Genomic DNA, 18,930 nt, shown 5'->3' on the forward strand with positions numbered 1-18,930 from the left:
ACGTTAGTGTTGTCATTAGCATGACTTTTTTTTTGTAATAATCGGATACTTAAAACATTTGATTAATTTTGAGACCCATAGAGGGGTAGTTTGGCAATGGCTTTTTGGCTAAAAAAATATAAAAAATAAAATAAGTTAAATAAGTTTATATGACAAAATTTCACACTCAAACCATAATTATTTTATTTTTTCTCTTACAAAAATTAAAAAAACCAAAAAAATTAAACTAAACAAACTTTTAATCTCAAACTATAAATAGTCAAAAAGTTAAAAAATTAACTTAAAAAAATTAATTGCCAAACGGCTAACACAAAGTGTCCTCCACCTGCCTACGTATTATTGCAAGTTGAAAATAATAATTTAAACTTATAATACAATTATCTTACAATACAAATTAAACTTTATAATACAATTATCTTACAATTATCCACCTGTGTGAATTCTTAAAATCACACCCTTAAATTAACTATAATTTTGATAAGTAATGTTATAACAAAAATGCTATGTTTATTATCATTTTATTTAGTATTTATTGTATTATTTCATGTGTCACTCAACACATGATCGAATGGTCATAATGGCATCGTTTAGAAAGTTGGTTATTTTAATAGATTATTTTAATTTTTGACTATTTTAATATTTTAAAGTTTTTGTATTTGAGAAGATAATTAGATTTTTTTTTTATGTTGTTGAATATGATATTTATAAGAGAAAAAATAAAATAATTGTGAATTTAATATGACTTTTTATCTTATTAACTATTTTAACTTATTTTATCTTTTTACAAATTTTAGCCAAAAAATAAAATTTATGCTAGAAACCCCAAATGATTTACTAAATTTTATACCAAACTTCTCACATAAGTGTGAGATCCACACATATGAAATTGTGTAATTCTAACACCTATATTAAAAATTTGATAAATAATTTAATAAATCATTTAAAATCCATTACATTTTCTAAAAAAATAATCCAAAACTCACTTGGCAAAGAGGGCCAATGTATTTAAATACTTGTCAGAGGATTTTTTTTTTTATTCAAACTTGCCAGAGGATTTGTGTTTATTCTCTTATTGATTTTTGTATTATTTAACTTTTTCTCTGAAATAATTTTTCCTCCCACACCCAATCATTCTTCTTGAAATCCAGACCCATCACTCATCTCGAGGAGATGAGGCTTGCCCTGTTGCCACGTGTCTCCCAACTCACCTTTATCCCCAATATATACATACGTTCTGGCTTCCTCTTTCTCATACTCTCTCGTCAAACAGATAGCATTAACTCACCGTTTGATCAAACCCACCTTCAATCACAACCATTCACCATGTCCGATGATCAATCAAGACCCATAACCCAGAAACCCAACGAGACATCTCCAACCTCTCGGCACTCCATTATGCTCTTAACAACATCAGCAATTGGCGCTGCACTCTTGTTCCTGTCTGGGTTAACCTTAACCGGGACAGTGATATCCCTGGTCATCGCTACTCCGGTTTTGATTTTGTTCAGCCCAATACTATTCCCAACTGGGATAATAATATTCTTGGCCACCGCCGGATTCTTGTTTTCCGGTAGCTGCGGCGTGGCGGCAGCTGCGGCATTGGCGTGGTTGTACAATTACATTGCGGGAAAACGGCGACGTGGGGCGGTGGCGGAGCAACTCGATTATGCGAGGATGAGGATTGCTAGCAGGGCTAGGGATATGAGGGAGAGGGCTAGAGAATATGGTCAGAAAGTGCAGCAGAACAAAGCTCAGAGTCAGGAGGTTAATCAAGGGTCAGAATCGAAAGATGGTAGCGGTGGCGGTGGCGATGATGGTGTTGATGGTGGCAGCGGCGGCGACAATGGCGTTGATGGTGGTGGCAGCGGCGGCGGCGGCGGCAATGGTGGTGATGGTGGCGGTGCCGGTGACGGTGGTGGTGGAGATAGCTAATGTGTTCTACTACTAGCTAATGGTGGTGGTTTATGTCTGGCAGTATGTTATGTTGATTTGCATGCATGGATTGGGGTTATGAACCTGTTCTTGATCTCCCTCTCTTTAATAAGTTTAAGTGAATGTGTTTTGTAGCATTATGATGCAAATAATGGTTCAGTCACGAGTGTGCCTATTAATAAATGATTTATATGTTGTTTTTGTGAAATGATTAATTTAGTTTTTTTTTTTTTTTTTTTTTTTTAGGACGTGTAAACAATGAAAAGAAATCAGTTGGCTTGTTTTTAGTTTTTTACGACCACTTTTCAGGACATTTTATTTTCTTATTTTTTGCATTTTTTTTATTTTTAGTAAATTTTTAAAAATATTTTAAGTAGTTTTTTTAATTTTTAGACACTTAACATAAATATAAAAAAACATATAATTTTCATAAAAAAAATCTTTTAAAAATTCACTAAATACAAAAAATAAAAAAAAACGAGAATTCGGTATATTTTTCATATTTTTATATATTTACTAATTTTTTAAAATATTTTTTTATAAATTTTTTACTTTTTAAATATATCTAAGTAAGGTGCATTTAAAAAAGTAAAAAAAAAATGCTTAAAATTTTAAAAATATTTACTAAAAACAAAAAAAATACAAAAAATAAAAAATTCAATTTTCAAAAAATTTAATCAAAAAACTCAAACCAAATATACACATTAATTTTTTTATAGGAAATTTTTTTTTTTGGGTTAAAAAAATCTATTGTCAAAAAAGTTTTAATTAAAAATAGTAACGATTAAGGTCCTACTAATATATTCCTTTTAATTTATCTTTTTTTCCTTTCTTTTTTTTCATACAGATTTATCGTTAAATTTAACAGAGAAAAAACGAAAAAAGTTGAACAACAAAAACTCTAAACATTAATCCCTTTTACTTTGGATTTGGACTTTTTTTATTATTCAAGACCCTAAACATTAATTGTTGAGGATCAGCAATCCCGCCTAAAACATTTTAGAAATCCTACTAAGCAGAAAAGCACACTAACACTCAAAGAGGCACAATATTTAAGTTGGTTCGGTCTCAATGCTTACGTTCACGGGAGAGTAACCAGTTATCACTACAACAATGCAGATATTATAGAAAAATTACATAAAGATTACAATAGAGGAGGAGTTCACACCATCCCTACACACCCGTCTCCCTCTCTCACACCGAGGGAGATTGTCTCTCTACCTCACATCTCTCACTCTCTCTCGATTTGCTCTCTTTCTCCCTCTACTCTCTCTTTCTCTATTTATACACTAAAGAGAATGATGGAGAGCTTGGCTGGCCTTGCACATGGCTAGTTGTTTCTTTACTTTCGGTGGCCATCCATCTTTACGGCTTGTCGGTTGGCAAGGTAGCCGTCTTTCCTTGACTCCATGGCTTCCATTCACACATGGAATAGAAACCCAACATTAATCACTTGAGATTGCTGGTAAATATCTTAATATTGGTGTTAGTTTCTCATAATATATAATTTTTGGTAATATCATCCAATTATTTTATTTATTCGTGCTTTTCTTATGCTAGTATTCATTAGCTAGGTTATTAAATTCATTAATAATAACCTAGTTGGTGAATACCAGAGCTAGTGACATGGCGGTAAATACTAGAGCTAGTGACATGGTAGCGACTAAAACGTAAATTGCTTGTTTTTCTTTCCTCACCAAGTATAGCATGACGAGTTCAAGTTACGGAAACTCCAGGTTAAATTTTGTGTATTTTACTTCCATACACCTCGTCTGGTCAATGTAGGAGTTTCATTTTTCACAAATTTACCAAGAAGGACTTCTTAAGTTACAAGACAAGGAATATGAGAAGGCTCGTGAACTATTAGAATCCGTGTTAAAAGATCCTCTTGTTTCTAGTGCACAGGGATCATGTGCTCCAAAGGATCACTAGATCATCAAGCAACTTATTGGGTTGTCAATAGTTTCTCACTTTTGCTTTTCTTTGTTTTAGGTGAAAAGTAGTGCCAATGACGGTCATCTTTTACAACTCAGGTTTAAATTTATCCTCCAATTTTTTTTTTTTAATGTAGTTTAGTTATAATGTAACGACCCAAAAAATACGTATCAGAAGTTACCTTTATGTAATTATGGGTTAATGTGCTTTAATTTAATTATATCTGTTCGAATTGAAAATTATCTGTTGAGTTACGACTTTAAAATTGAAATTGCCAACCTTTATGGGTTCAGAAATCGAAATTGGGTACATAGATATGTTAAGGGAAATTTTTAGAGCTAATTGGGAAAGTTAATTGGAAATTTATTTTGTTTGATTTGTTAAGGTATGTTTAGATGGTTAACTTTGCACTGCAAATTGAAGCCTTAGAGGCTTCAGAAACCAGAACAGAGGACATATTTGTGATCAGCAAAAATTTTAGAGTCAATTGGGAAGTTTAATTGAATTTGATTTTGTGCGATTCGTAATGGTGCGTTTGGCTATCTCTATTTATGATAAGCTTATGTGTGTGGTATATATACATAGGTATGCCGTATGAGTTGTTGAACTCATCACTTTGGGTAAAAAATGTCTAAGGGAGCGGGAAGAGAACCATGAGAGAGAGAGAGAGAAGGGAGACAAAGCTTCTGTAAGAGAGAGAGCCCGTCATTCATGAGGGTTTGAAGCTAAATGGAAGAGATTGAAGAGAGAAGAAGAAGATCAACCATGAAGCTTGGGAAAATTGAAGGGATTAAGGGGAAAAGCAAGGATTTGGGTTAAGGTATGTGGCTTTAACTATTATCTTTGTAGATAATTCAATTATTACTTGAAATCAAGGATTAACTTGGAAGTTTAATATGTAAATGAACTAGTGTTTTGGGATTATGGATGAAATGGGTTGAATTCAAGGAATTGAACTTTGATTTCCTTAAATTTGTTTGATTTGCGTTCAATCTTAAGAATGATTCATGGAATAACAAGTTTTTGTGTGAAAATCAACCATATGTAAGATGTATTTATATGATTTTGGGGTATATATTATGGAAGTTTGATTATATAGAAAGATGGGACTTGAATTTTTAATTTGAGGCAAAGATTGATTTGTTTCAGATGGAATTACACTTGAATGATGATAGTTTCTCATGTTGTGGGACAATTTTACATGTTTTTGCGTGATTTGAGTTGGAAACCAAGCTTAGAAATGGAAAGAGCAAGAGTTAGAGCAAACAACATTTTCAGACAGCAAAACTGACCCAGAGCTGCACGTGTGGCGAGTCTTCCCGTACGTGCGGCAATCCATTTCCAGATTCTGCTACAAAAGCACGTGGTCTCGCATGTGCGGCCAAGTTTCCCGCATGTGCGGGACAGCCCTGTTCAGCCAACTTCAAATAAGCATATCTCTTGCATCTGGACTCCGTTTTAAGTGATTCTTGAGCCTAAATTCAAGCCCCGGAAGTCTAGTTTTCAATGGTGGTAGTCTCACTCCAAAATTATTAGTAAAAAAATAGATATGCCCAAAATAGTGAAAGTTGTTCACTTTCTGTCTATCGATTTTGTTCCATTTCTTCGTCTAAACTATTTTCCTAACGATTCCTCCTATTTTCTAAGACATGGATTATAACCTATGGAGGACTAATGAGTTTAGAACCACCATGGCTAATTGATTAAAGAGCAAGAAAGAGATTGGTTTTATTCTCATATTCTGCCATGTGCATTGTGTTGTAGGTCAAGACGAGAACATCGTCCCATTACTACCGGAAGCTCATCATTGTGAGTAATAGTAGTGTAACGATATGTTTTATTTACTTCTTGTGTTTATGATTTACATGTTGTGGCTTGTGAATAGCATATACCATGGATATTATGCTTTAATTAAATTAATGGATATGATTGAACGGTAGCATTAATATGGACCTAAGGTCGTTTTGTTCCTATTAATAAAAGTGGGCCTGAGGCCGTTATGATGTGAATTGTTTATGTCTTATGGCTCTAAGGCCGAGGGAGATGGAGACATGTCGATGTTCTACCTACCCTAGAATGATATGAACTGCATATGACTAATGGCTCTACGACAAAGGGGATGGAGACATGCTGATGTTCCATCTTCCCTACAATGCTTTGGACAACTGTCGTTATGTGGGCCTAAGGCCGTTCTGTATCATATATGGGCCCATGGCCATTCTGTATCATATGTCGGCCCAATGCCGTTCTGTATTACATGTGGGCCTGAGGCCGTTCCGGAATACAATTATGGATAGGACCTATGTATGGTTTGACATATGCATATTATATTTCTCAAGGTTATGCTCATTCACTTCACCTCCTTACATTGTTATTATTCACTGAGTCTTGCTCACTCCGTTTTATGTATATTTATGTAGGTGAGCCATCAGGGATTGACACTAGAATTGTATTGAGGTCTACCTGTCTGCCAAGCCGCCTGGGGTATGCCTCCGTGTTGAGGCCTTAATTTTGATTACTGGGAGTTGTGTAATTTATGGAGTCTTATATAAGTGTGTGTGTGAGATCTGCATAATTCTGTGATTGTAAATGTAAATATGGAAGTGTATTTAAACGCCTAAATTTATTTATTTCTTCATGTATGCACAAGCTCAATGGACGTTATCTTTATATTGATATTTGCTTCCGCTTATGGCCCGTATTTGAATAAGTATTCGTGACATTTTGTTTTGAGGCCTATGTACAGGTCGGTCATGGACCAAACTTTTAGGGGCGAGTTTGGGTCGTGACAATTTTTAGGTTTGTTCATTTGTTAGCGCACGTGCTCTCTCTCTCTCTCTCTCATTGTTTAACCAAAACATTCAAAACTTAAATAAATTTCTATAGTTGCTGAGCAACATCAAGGTTTATTTTCCACTTCTTTTATAAGGAGACCAATGAATCTCGTCCTTCCTAACCTCCAATATATAGAAGGATAATTTCAGTGGAAAACTAACATGTGTCACTTGTATGGCAATAAGGAGCTATTTGTTGTCTTAGATTTATATTGTCTTAGATTTATAAAAAGCTGTAATAGTTCTCAAGTAGATCTAAGGCAATATGGGGAAATTACTGTCTTAGATAGTTCAAAGATATAGGTTGTAAATTCTGCACTCTCAGATAGACACATAGACAAATTATATATTACACATCTCTACGGTGACTTGGTGAGACATAGTTATTTTTAGTTGAGAAGAGTTTAAAGTTGTGTTTCGCTGTAGATCTGGAATTGGACCTAGGAAGCACTTGTCTTAGAATGTCTGACAAAGTGGTGACAAAACGTATCACTCATACAAATTTTTTAATTCTCCAAGTTGATTTGATCCATTCATTTGTAGACTTATTTACTCGCAAGCATTATGATGGTTTTCCACTTACTATACATTTTATTGTTGTCGGTATGGACTTGTAGAATGAGACTATCTATATTCTTGTCCGATTAATAAGTTCTTCGAAAGATCTGTTTAACTACGGAGTAAAGGATTTGACCAATGAATAAACCAAATATATTCAATAATAAAATATATGCTTGTATACAAATCTAGAGGTTCATTCCTAGATCTATGTGAACTACTATTAGATTTGATTTGGGTTGGGTCAGATTGGGTTTTTTAATGTGGCTCATGTCACGATTTTGGCTTTAAAAAAGTACCAGGATTAGGTATACCAAAGAAAAAGAGTATCACTAACTCAGATCTTTTTGCATTTATCATTTAGGACTTACGAGATGATGAAAGTCTCACGCTCAATTGTGAATGAGAGAAACAAGTGATGAATCATCTTTTTGACTTTGACTCTCACACTCTAGTCATCGTTTTTCTTTCTCTTACTTCAAAAGTAGTTGCTTCAACTTTAGCCACTTGAATTTTCAATATTCCTTTATATGTCTCATCAAAAAATAACATTTTCTTTTGGAATTCGAGCTATTTTTAGCATTATATTGAGAAATCTCACCAAAGATGGCTTAGAACCAATAGTTCATTATCTATTGGATCTTTCCATTCTAATACTCTATCTAATATTTATCAGTATTTATCAAATCTCTTTCTATCTAACAGAAGTCTATTGGATGAAATGATAAAGACATTGTTTGGAAAAAGATGGCTTTTCCATGAAATGGAAATTGGGTTAATGTAACAGGAGAAAGATCTCCTAGTCCTTGGCTTGAAAGATATGTAGCCATGAAAGAGGGATGAAGTGGAACAAAATTGACTCGGGGTGGTAGAGTCATGGAAACACTCTTGAATCCAGATCTTTTGGATCAACTTTATTCCAATTTTGTTGAGGCATCAATCCCATTTTTTTCGTATCATAAGAACTACAATATTACGGACATAAACATAAATTATCTTCACAGATTGAGCAAACTTGTTTGATTCTTAGGTTTATTTTTTTATGATTTTGGAACCCAATAGACTTCACCATTCATCTTGATATTTTATTGTATATAAATTCTGCAAGTTTATATTATACAATTATTATTTACCTTTTATACAGATTTTTGGCATTGAAGAACCTTGCCACTGTTTTTCTTCAACAAGGTCCTGCCCATTATGATAGTGCTCTACGCTGCTATCTTCAAGCTGTAGAGATTGACACCAAAGATTCTGTTGTTTGAAACCAGCTAGGAACATTATCATGCTCAATGGGCTTATTGAGTATCTCGCGATGGGCATTTGAGCAGGGACTTTTTTGCAGCCCCCACAACTGTAAGCATTTTATTTATTTATTTTTGGATTTTGGTTTCTCATGGACAGCCAACTTTATCCAATTAGAAGTTCTGGACATTATGTTCTTTTTTTTCTGGACAATGCATCCAGGGAATTGCATGGAGAAGCTCTTGTGCTAAAGTTTATAAGCATGTCTCTGTTGCTTGGTATCGGTCGCTTGTAATTAGCTTGGCATTGATCACACCTTTACATTCTGGACTCTCAAGTGAGATCCAAGTTCCTAATCCGTCAGATTTGGGGTCAGAGAGCAGCCAACAGCTCTGTGTTGATCTGCAGACAAATGAATTGTGGAATTCTTCCTTTGAAGACCCAAACCATCTAAAAAATCATGAAACAAAATGGAACCCTTTATTGTCGAAAATCAAAAATGTTATAATCAAGAAAGCTTCAGAGCAAGATCTGGAGACAGCTGCCACTCTGCTTAGATGTTCTTACAACTTAAGTAGGGACATCTCCTGTGCAGTGCTCCCATCAAGTGTCAACCTGTATGTGGTGCCGTTTCTGTTAGCAACTGCAGGACACTACTATCCAGGCTTCGATGGGGTCAATGTTCTTGATTTGAATATTCCACAGAAGCTTCTTTTATGGGCGTACACACTGTTGCATGGCCATTACACGAACATCCCAGCCGTAATGAAGTATTGTGAAGAAAATGCCAAGGTATTTAATTGAGTAAACTTTATAGAGGTGTTTGGTTGGCATGCCAAAATGCATTGTGTAAATGGATGTAAATTAATTCGTAGGAGGTGATTGGCACTTTTTTTTCATCTTCAACACTGGCTGCTTTGGCTGCTTCTGTGGCCTATTGACTTAATTTTCGCTTGAATGTCTGCAGAAGCAGCGAAAACAACTTCAGCAATTGTTCTTTTATTAGATTTAGAGCATTATGAGAGTATAATTTACCATTGCATGGAAAAGGAATTTACGAGCAAATGGAACTAATATATCTTGGATTTTGGTTCTATATCTGCAGTCAAAGGTGAAAAAAGGATCTGGAAGTTCATCCGTGCCCTCAATTACAAATACACCCGCTGCTGGCGTTTCTAATACAGGTCCACTTCTCCTTATTTTTTCCAGTCTTCATTTTTGCAAATTTCTGGGGTTGCTTATTTTCTATTTGCTCACACTGCCTAATATTTTGGGAACATATACGTGTGTCCGGGGCCAATGCCAACTGCTGTAGTATTTAGAAAAATTGAATCGGTGCCAGACTGTAATTTTCTTTCTTCTCCCTTACACACGAACTATATGTGTGCGTGTGCACGTGCTTGTGTTTAAAACTCTGTTTATGTCTCATCTTTTCTTTTGGCACTTCGTGTTGTATTTAAGAAAAATTCACCGGATCATTGGTCATGGAAATGACTAATTTCTATCGGGCCAGGGTCCTCCCGAACTGGACGTCTAGTCTGTCGCTTGGATGCTCGCCATGTCGGCATTTTTTTAAATTAATGGTTCAGATTTTATCCACCTGTTTATAAACCCAATATTAGATACAATTTAAAAACCTGACCCAACATTTTATGGGTCAACGGCTAGATAATTTATACTTTCAATTTACAAAAAGTACTGACGTGGCACAATCTTGAAGCCCGGAAAGTAGTCATCCTCATTTCTTTTTATTCCTTCTTTGGTTCTCTTGAATGTGTTAATTCATCATTCCTAGTCACTGATGTTTATTCATAATGCTGATGTGATAGGTGGTGGGAAAGATGGAGCGAGTAAATCCAGTGTAGCTGAGGCTCCTACATCAACCACCGTGGCATCAACTGCTGTGCCCAAAAATGAGAGCTCCTAAAATACGACGTCTGCTTCATTGCCTGAAAGTGAGAGTGCACAGAATGTGGCATCTGCTTTGCTGGAAGGCGAGACCACTCATGACCCAGTCATAAATCCAACTGGTGAGAACCATGCGATTTTTTCAGCTACTCCAAATCTGCTTCGTTGTAACAACAATTTTGAAGAAAGGGGCAATCTGGATGTGCACGATGGAGCAGATCCTGTCAAAGGTTGACTTCAGTTTGGCCTTGCAACCGACAAACTTGTAAATGTGTAGTGATAGACGGCATGTGTGAGGGGACTTTCTTTTTTTTTCTTCTTGTTAGAATGTAGGAAATGTTGTTTTGAAGAGATGACAGAACAGGAGGGCTCATAAATGGAGAGTCTTTTCTATTTTACTTATTACCTGAAGAGGTTTGTTTATGTCATGGCAATCTCAGATTTTGCGATTTTTTTATGTACAAACCAATTTCCTAGTAGATGAGTGAAATCGTACGCAAGTTGTTGACATTTGAACAATAAATTTTTTCCATTCTTTTGTTTGTTTAGTGGCTGAATTTTGGGCTCAAAACAGACTAGTTTGGGAACTACTTCTGTTGCTTATTATTTATTTTGTATTCTTCTATATTTTTTAGAGAACAAAAAAACTTTTTATGCACTTTTTGAAAAAATAATTTTTTTTTCTTAAAAAAAAGTTAGAAAACAAATGAAAATTTCTTTTTGAGTTTTTATGCACTTTTTGAATTCAGAAATGGAATGCAAAAATTTGGGAAAAATGTAAAACTACAATAGTTGTACATTTACATAAATACTATGGTGCCGTTTGGTAACCCTTACGTTTTCAGTTTTCTGTTTATATTTACAAAAATTTAAAAAACTCAAATAAAAACTTGTTTGCTAAAATTTTTGATTTATAAATCAGTGGTCTTAGTTTATAAATTTGGCCAAAAAACGAAAATACAAAAAATGTGTTTCCATTTTGAGTTTTCAAATTTTTTTTTTTTTGCCACCCAACACTAGCCACCACCCACCACCATTTTCCATCGCTGTCTTCCGCCACCACCACCCACCACCCACTCCCCACCACCACCCGCCACCACCACTCACCACCCACTTGCCACCACCACTCACCACCCACCTGCCACCATCCACTCGCCACCACCACCCACCCCTCGCCGCCGCCGCCGCTACCACCACCACCCACCACCCACCACCCACTTGCCATCCACCCGCCACCACCCGCCACTACCATCCATCGCCCGCCACCTACTTCCCACCACTACTCACCACCTACCTGCCACCACCATCCACCACCTGCCACCCACCATTACCAGCCACCTGTCACCAACCCACCACTACCACTATTACCCACCACCTACCCGCTACCCACCTGCCACCGCCACCCACTCGCGACCACCTACCACCCGCCACCCATTCGCTACCACCTACCACCCGCCACCGTCTCCCACCCACTTACCACCACCACCACCACCACCACCACCTACCACCACCACCCACTCGCTACCACCCACCACCCGCCATCGTCACCCACCCACCATCACCACCCACCCACCACTACTTACCATCACCCGCCATCCGCCATCCGCCACCCACCTGTCACCACCACCCACCACCACCCACTCGCTACCACCCACCACCTGCCACTGTCACCCACCCACCTACCACCACCACCCACTACCACCCGCCATCCACTACCCACCTGCCACCACCACCCACCACCACCACCACCCACCATCGTCACCCACCCACCCACCATCACCACCCACCCACCACCAGCTACCCACCACCCACCGTTACCACTTTCCACCACCGTCTTCCGCCGCCACTTGCCACCACTTGCTATTTCTCACTCTTTTTTATATTTTTAAAATTTTTTAAACATTTTGTCAATTACCAAACGCGTTTGTAATTTATGTTTTTCTAAAAATAAACAAAAACCAGTTTATAAAAATTTGATAAATATAAACTGAAAACGTAAACGTTACCAAACACACCCTATGTATCCAAAAAAATTATCTATAATTTGAATGATTCCGATCTGAAATATATTTTCTTTTTTTCTTTAATGTTTGACTTGTAAATTGTTTTTAGTTCTTGCTCTTACCCATCCCTCAAATGCATTGAAATTGGAAAGTTTTTAGAAAAACATCCTTAACATGCTTACAAGTAATGCGATGCACCCAGGAACTTTTTTTATCCAAAATTGGAATGAGTTTGATCCTTTCTTTCTTGCTTTCTTTCTTTCTTTCTTCTTCTTCTTCTTCTTCTTCTTTTTTTTTTCTATAATGTTTTGATTTGATAAATTGTTTTCACTTCGTGCTCTTGCCTTGGAAAATTTAGGGATGTGTTCGCCAAACAATCTTTAACCTGATTCAGAAGCATTACCCTTTCTTACACAACCACCCCTACAGGAAGAGGGTGCTAACAGTGACCTGAGGCACCAAGCAGCAGCATGTCTTTCCATCTAAAAGGGAGACATAACATAGTGTGGATTTGCATATATATACTCTATCTGCACTTCCCTTTTTGGCTAGGACTTCTATATAGTTATGTTGTTGCTAGATGTTTTTTTAATGGTTTTTTGGCTAGGACTTCTATATAGTTATTTTGTTGCTAGATGTTTTTTTAATGGTTGTTTAGTTTGATTGTTTGTAGTTTAGAAAATATGAGTCGTGAAAATTAGTATCAGTATATATTATGATCCGTTACAATTTAGGCTTTTGTTGTGGAGCAGATTGTAAGAAATAAGGGAGGAGGGTGTTTGTTTGGATTGTATTATCCCTTCAGGGTCTTTCCCTTCCTCGGTTGCTTGTTATACATTATTATTATTAAAGCTCTAGTGTTTTGAATTTTTATAATATCATACTTTTGTGTGTGTTTTTTTCATGGTTTAGTCTCTCTGCTGCATTTTGCTTGGGTTGGTTATGGCCTCTTGACAAGAAAGAGGTACACTGAGGAGAACAATTGTAGGCAAGGGGATCCTCTTATTCGGATCCTTCTTTGTATCTTGTTCCATAGTTTTGAATAGGGAATAAGACTAGACTTGGGTATCCATTGGGTGACAATGTCTCTCACCTCCACATGATGATCTTGAGATCTTAAACAACATTCGATGGATCTTGGGATCCCATTTTATATCCAAGTCCGTTCTTAAAACTTGTCTGAAACCTTGGGACAGGGGACAAGAGTGAAATTTGGCCTCCGATATTAGGAACTAATCTTTGTTATCCAAAGCTACTTGTTACGGCCTTCGTAATTTCCAAGCACTCTGTGCGGCACTTACACAATCTCAAGCCTCACTTGATATTGCTAAGTTAGCTTAACTCACAAACTTAGAAGAAAGACGCGTAAGAAGACAATGAGAGTTTCGAGAGAATGCCTTTTGTATTTCACTTTGAGAAAGCTTTACAACTCTTGTATCATTGATGGAGCAAATGGGCCCCTCTCCTATTTATAGGCATCTTAGGCATTCTCTAAAATATTGCAGAGCATATAAGAAAAGGACTATGAAGAAGCTTCTTATGGAAGCTTTCCTTACCCTACAAGAGGGCTCTAGAATCCTCCCTAAAAATATCTATACAAACATCTACCTCATTCTAAAAGTAGGTACACGATTTTTTTACCACCTCCATTTTTCTAGGAGGTTCTAGAAGCTTCTATTGCTTCCATCCCTCTAATATTCACTTAAATACTCTAGAACCTTTTATTGGATTCTTCTATGTACATTATAGAATTATGTACCATATTCCAATATTTCCCAAGTCTTCCAAGGGCTTCCAGAATATTCCATTAGATTCTTCCATGTATATTATAGAATTATGTACCATATTCCCATATTTCCCAAGGGCTTCTAGAATATTCCATTAGCCTCCCTTCCTTGAGACTTCCTCTTGGTAGGCAATTCTGTCTAAGTAATTTGACGGGACGTGACATATTGCTTCAAATTGAATCAATGCCTAAAGCGCTGCACTACCCTCTTTTGTGAGGTCTATGTAATTTTCTCAATTTATTTATTTTATATGGAATACTAACATATAAAACTCATGCTATGCATGGGAGATCAAAAGTTTATTTAGCTATTAAATAAAACAAAATCAGTTAAGATTTATTAAAAAATCACAATAGGGCTTGTCATTCAATTTGTTAATTTTTACACAATCCTAATCTCTCTCTTCATTAGGTTTGTTAAATTTACTCAATCCTAATCTCTCTCAATTGAAAGAAGCCCAACCCTTGATTGAAAATATTTGAATTTCTTAAAAAACCAAAATTTGACAAAGTAAGAGATGCTTGACTTTGATTGTTGTGAGAATACAACATAGTGTTCCTTCGGCTGGGCCGGCCAAAATGAAAAGGTCTGAACCAATTGATCACAAAATGGACGGTTTCGATGGTCCTCTAATTGAACATGTTTTCCCTTGGCGGTGGGGGGTCCAAGCTCAACCAAAGATGTAGAGAGAGAATTGACCAATCTTGACCAAGCTAGACTCTGGCTAAGCTTGCTCAAGTCGAGCAAAACGAGGCCTACTATAACCAAAACGAGGCCTACTATAACCATCGCAGTGACTCATCACCATTGAACCAAAAATTGATGGTTTTATACCAAGTTTTCCTTAATCACCATAGTTTCTAGACACCAATAAACTAAAATTTCAATCTCATTCAAAGCAAAAGGGAAGAGAATGGCATTCTTTAAGCATTAAAAAATATGCAATCATAGAAATGAGAGAAATGACAAATTAGCATAAGGTCCCTCAAAGCAAAAACTTGTAACCCAGATGTGAAGCAAAATCAAATTGATAGAAAGGAACACAATCACACGCGATAACCATCCAAGGGATGGTTTTGAGGTGATAGAATGGATCTTACATAACCAACTGAAATTCGAACCAAAATAAGCTGATAATAATACCAACTTCCAATGGCCCCTGAAACACTCTTTCAAGTTCTCTAAATATAAGATAGGATGATGATGTCAAGCCTCATAGCAGACTCTTCACACCAAAAAGCAAAGGGAATTACAAGAAGAGGCAATCTATGTAATATTACTAAGAATTTGAATCTGACGAGTGCGAATTTGAGCTTTGTCTAACGCTCTTGGATTTTGCAATGAACTTTGATGGATTTAGAGATGATTCTCAAAAAAGATAACTTGAGCTTTAGCCAACCTCTTTTCCAGTTCCTCTGTGTTGAACTCATCCGTTCCACCAAGCTCATTAAATCATACCTGCAGTGCATTAAGTAGAGGATTGTAACTTAAACAAAACATCAATTTTATTTTCTAAATTGATTTTATTAATGATTTGTGTAACCTTCCTTTGGACATACCACGTAATCGTCCACTTTGGCACTCTTTATAAGGGCAAGGATTGGAAGGACAACAATCTTGAGCTTCTCAGCCAAGAATGGACTTTTCTCAGCATGTATTTTCATGAAACGTGTCTCTATGTGCTGCTTGCCAATATACTCAAGTGCTTGTCCATCACCTGCAATTAAACCAGAAACATTAGTGTTTGCTTTACAAGTTGGAAATCTACACACTAATTTCAAATAATCCCTAAATCAGTCAACCATACCCACAATTTTAAAGGGGAGGAAAAAAAAAAAAAAACCATTAAGATGGTGCATAACCTTATAATGAAGTGTAGTCAAATACTCAAATAGTTGTGCATTTAGCTATGAAGAATTGTTTAACAAAGACTGTTTATCCAACACATCAAAATTTGATTTAGACAACATTCTTTCCTCTGCTAGGAACTCTATAAAATGCATTACAGTTAAATACCTGACACTTCAACAGATAAGCAAGATAGAAGCACACATCAGCAAACTTAAATGACAAGCAATGATCAGCTACCCCCATAATTAATAATTTTAAAACAGGTATGGAGTTTGTAGTTTTTGTTATGATCACTGCATATAAAAAGGGCAGTCCCAATGCACAAGACTCCTAACATTGCAAGGTTGTAGTTTGAAAACCATGACGCAAGGCCTTCCCTCTGTGATGACCACATATCTAGCTCAATTTTGTTTATTCCCATAAATGAGCCACAAACAATTTCAACAAAACAATCACTTCAATGAAATTAGAACAGTACAAAAAAACCATCCACAGTGAATGGCAAAAATGAAAATATATTGTAATTTGTAATGGTGGATAAAAAAATAAAAACAATATATCATTTTGAATATATATATATATATATATATTGTGTATATGCAATATATTTATAATAATATAATGAATCTCATGCAAATGCAGAATTTGCCTCTTTGTCAGGAGCAATTGCATGTATTTGAAACTAGTTCTACTAGAAGGTGTATACTCCTTAACTTGGCATTTACAAAGGCAGTCCATGATAACAAATGTTACAAACATGTGATAGAAAACTTATCTCTCCAGGTCTCATTCCTTCATTTCATAGATACTTATATGGGTGGGTCCTTCTAACCATATGCAACCCATCAGATTTTCGGCAAATAATGAAAGAGAATGAGGGAAACTGTATTCAAAGGCTAATATAGTTCATTTTAAACTTTCAAGTCAAGGACTTGCACAGAAGAATAGTTGCTGGAAGTATAATTGTGATTTTTATGTTAATCTAAGGGGGATATTGGGACTAAAAAGTTTGTGCCTGTCAAAAAGGATTGGGTTCTTCAACATAGTGGTTCATTTTGGGACAAATTAGGATTATAATCTTTACTTGGCCCTAGGGAATAAAGATAGATTATGCATTGGCTCATGAAACAAACAAATCTTCTAAACTATTAGCTCATGATGTGTAATGCATCTTTTAGTTATTAGCTCATCATGATTATGCATTGGCTAAAAAAACAAGATTCTGTTATCGTTGACACCCTAAACCCTAATTGACTACATTTAAAAAAAAGAATCATACCCTTTTTTATTGGTCTTGAAAAGGATTCATACATTTAGACTGTTGATGTTTAGTTTGAAATCTTAACGAATTTTAAAATGTGTTCAAGTTTGATTTGTTGATCAGTAAATCTCAAACAAGCTTCAATAAAATCGATAATGAACCAAGCTTTAACTAGTTTGGGTTTTTACAGTGCATATAAGCTTATTGAGTCATTGTCTCGATAACTTAATGAGTTTTAAAGTGTATTGAAGTTTGGATTGTTAACACAGAAAGTCAATTTTGAAAAGCTAAAAAGGAGCCGAAGGAAAGTAACTTGATCCGTTTTATAGCCCTACACACTTTGCATATGCAAAGGCATTTCCAATCCTTTGACTCAAACCTATATCAAATTTATATTTGGGTAAAAATCACTCAAAAAACACACTCCACTCCTTGACCCAAACTTATACCAAATTGAGTTTACTCAAAATTTACCAATCTACCATTATTCAACCTTTTACTCAAATTTGAGGAAAATTTTGATATGGCCTAATTAACATTTGAATACTTTTTCTCACAGAAAATCATCATGGGAGCGAATTTCTCAGCAACCAAACAATGTAATTTTATGTTGACATCAAATCAACCTATAAACCCTAATTGAAAAAAGAAAAGACAGAGATATGAATACCTTGCAAGGCCAATTCTCGCGATAGAAATGGCAGACAACGCGGTCGCTGGCTTTGACGACGGAGAAGAAGTCCTTTTTAGCGGGGATCTCGGAGTACTCGCCATGGCCAAGGGCGATCCAACGACTCCGCTTCTCTGCCATTTTCTTCATCTGTTGGAGGCGGCGCTCTCTGAGGACATCGATATCATCGAGATCGAGGCGATCTAGGGCATGGATCTCGTCATCGATCTTGTCTTCGACAGCTTTGGCCACCGTCAAGACTTGCTTCTCTATGATCTGCAAATTGGAGACACAATAATTGAAAATGCAAATGTACCAAACAAACAAACAAACAATCATACGGATAGATATGGACATAAAAATATATATAAAGAGAGACAGATATGAGCTTTTTACCTCTTGAACCTTGGAATTGTCCATAGATTTGATTGTTGGAGATCCCTACCTCCTCTCCTCACAACAATTCAAAAACTTTCAAACTGAACCAGGATAAAAGAGAGAAAGAGGGGCAAGAGGTGTCACCGTCAAGGTTTTAAAAACTGGACCGGTGAGTGAACAGGAAAAGGATTGGGTGGACGGGTCACCAGTTCAACTGTTGGATTGAACTGGATCAAACCGTGACGTCATAATTATGTCATAAATAATTTTCTAAAAAATATAAATTAACAATGTAAATATTAAATTTCCAATTTTTTTTTAAAAAAAATTCCTAAATATTTTTAGTGATGTCTTTCTATATTTTAAAAAAAAAAAATCCTAAATATAAGTCATAACACTTCACATACTAACAACAAATAAAATTAAAGACGAAAATTTAGCTGTTAAAAACAACAATCATAATAATAAAAATTATGAAAGCATTCAACTAAAGCAATCCATAAAACATAAGTTACAAAAAAGACAAAACTAAGTCCAAACTGACATAAAATAAACCTGCAAGTCACAA

General features: G+C 35.9%; 2 protein-coding genes and 1 pseudogene across 3 annotated transcripts; 2 read left to right on the top strand and 1 right to left on the bottom strand.

The window, feature by feature from the left end:
- Positions 1 to 1,280: 1,280 nt before the first annotated feature.
- Positions 1,281 to 2,348, top strand: LOC114298728 (oleosin G). Its single transcript, XM_028243348.2, has one exon. It carries the CDS (start codon positions 1,324 to 1,326, stop codon positions 1,930 to 1,932), a length of 609 nt encoding a protein of 202 aa, XP_028099149.1. The 5' UTR covers positions 1,281 to 1,323; the 3' UTR covers positions 1,933 to 2,348.
- A 2,248-nt stretch (positions 2,349 to 4,596) lies between these two features.
- On the top strand, positions 4,597 to 10,959 carry LOC114298759 (calcineurin-binding protein 1-like). Its single transcript, XM_082900345.1, has 6 exons — positions 4,597 to 4,681; positions 6,288 to 6,351; positions 8,404 to 8,518; positions 8,727 to 9,296; positions 9,610 to 9,688; positions 10,334 to 10,959. Exons 1-6 carry the CDS (start codon positions 4,597 to 4,599, stop codon positions 10,429 to 10,431), a joined length of 1,011 nt encoding a protein of 336 aa, XP_082756471.1. The 3' UTR covers positions 10,432 to 10,959.
- Positions 10,960 to 15,284: 4,325 nt separating this feature from the next.
- LOC114298757 (thioredoxin domain-containing protein 9 homolog) lies at positions 15,285 to 18,551 on the bottom strand (annotated as a pseudogene). The gene is made up of 4 exons (XR_014348516.1): positions 18,381 to 18,551; positions 17,985 to 18,260; positions 15,762 to 15,919; positions 15,285 to 15,660 (listed from the first exon to the last, which is right to left on the bottom strand). The product of XR_014348516.1 is annotated as a thioredoxin domain-containing protein 9 homolog (transcript).
- Positions 18,552 to 18,930: the final 379 nt, after the last annotated feature.

The sequence above is a fragment of the Camellia sinensis genome, chromosome 13 (genome assembly GCF_055761805.1).
Source record: "Camellia sinensis isolate YWXY chromosome 13, ASM5576180v1, whole genome shotgun sequence".
Taxonomy (NCBI): Eukaryota; Viridiplantae; Streptophyta; class Magnoliopsida; order Ericales; family Theaceae; genus Camellia; species Camellia sinensis.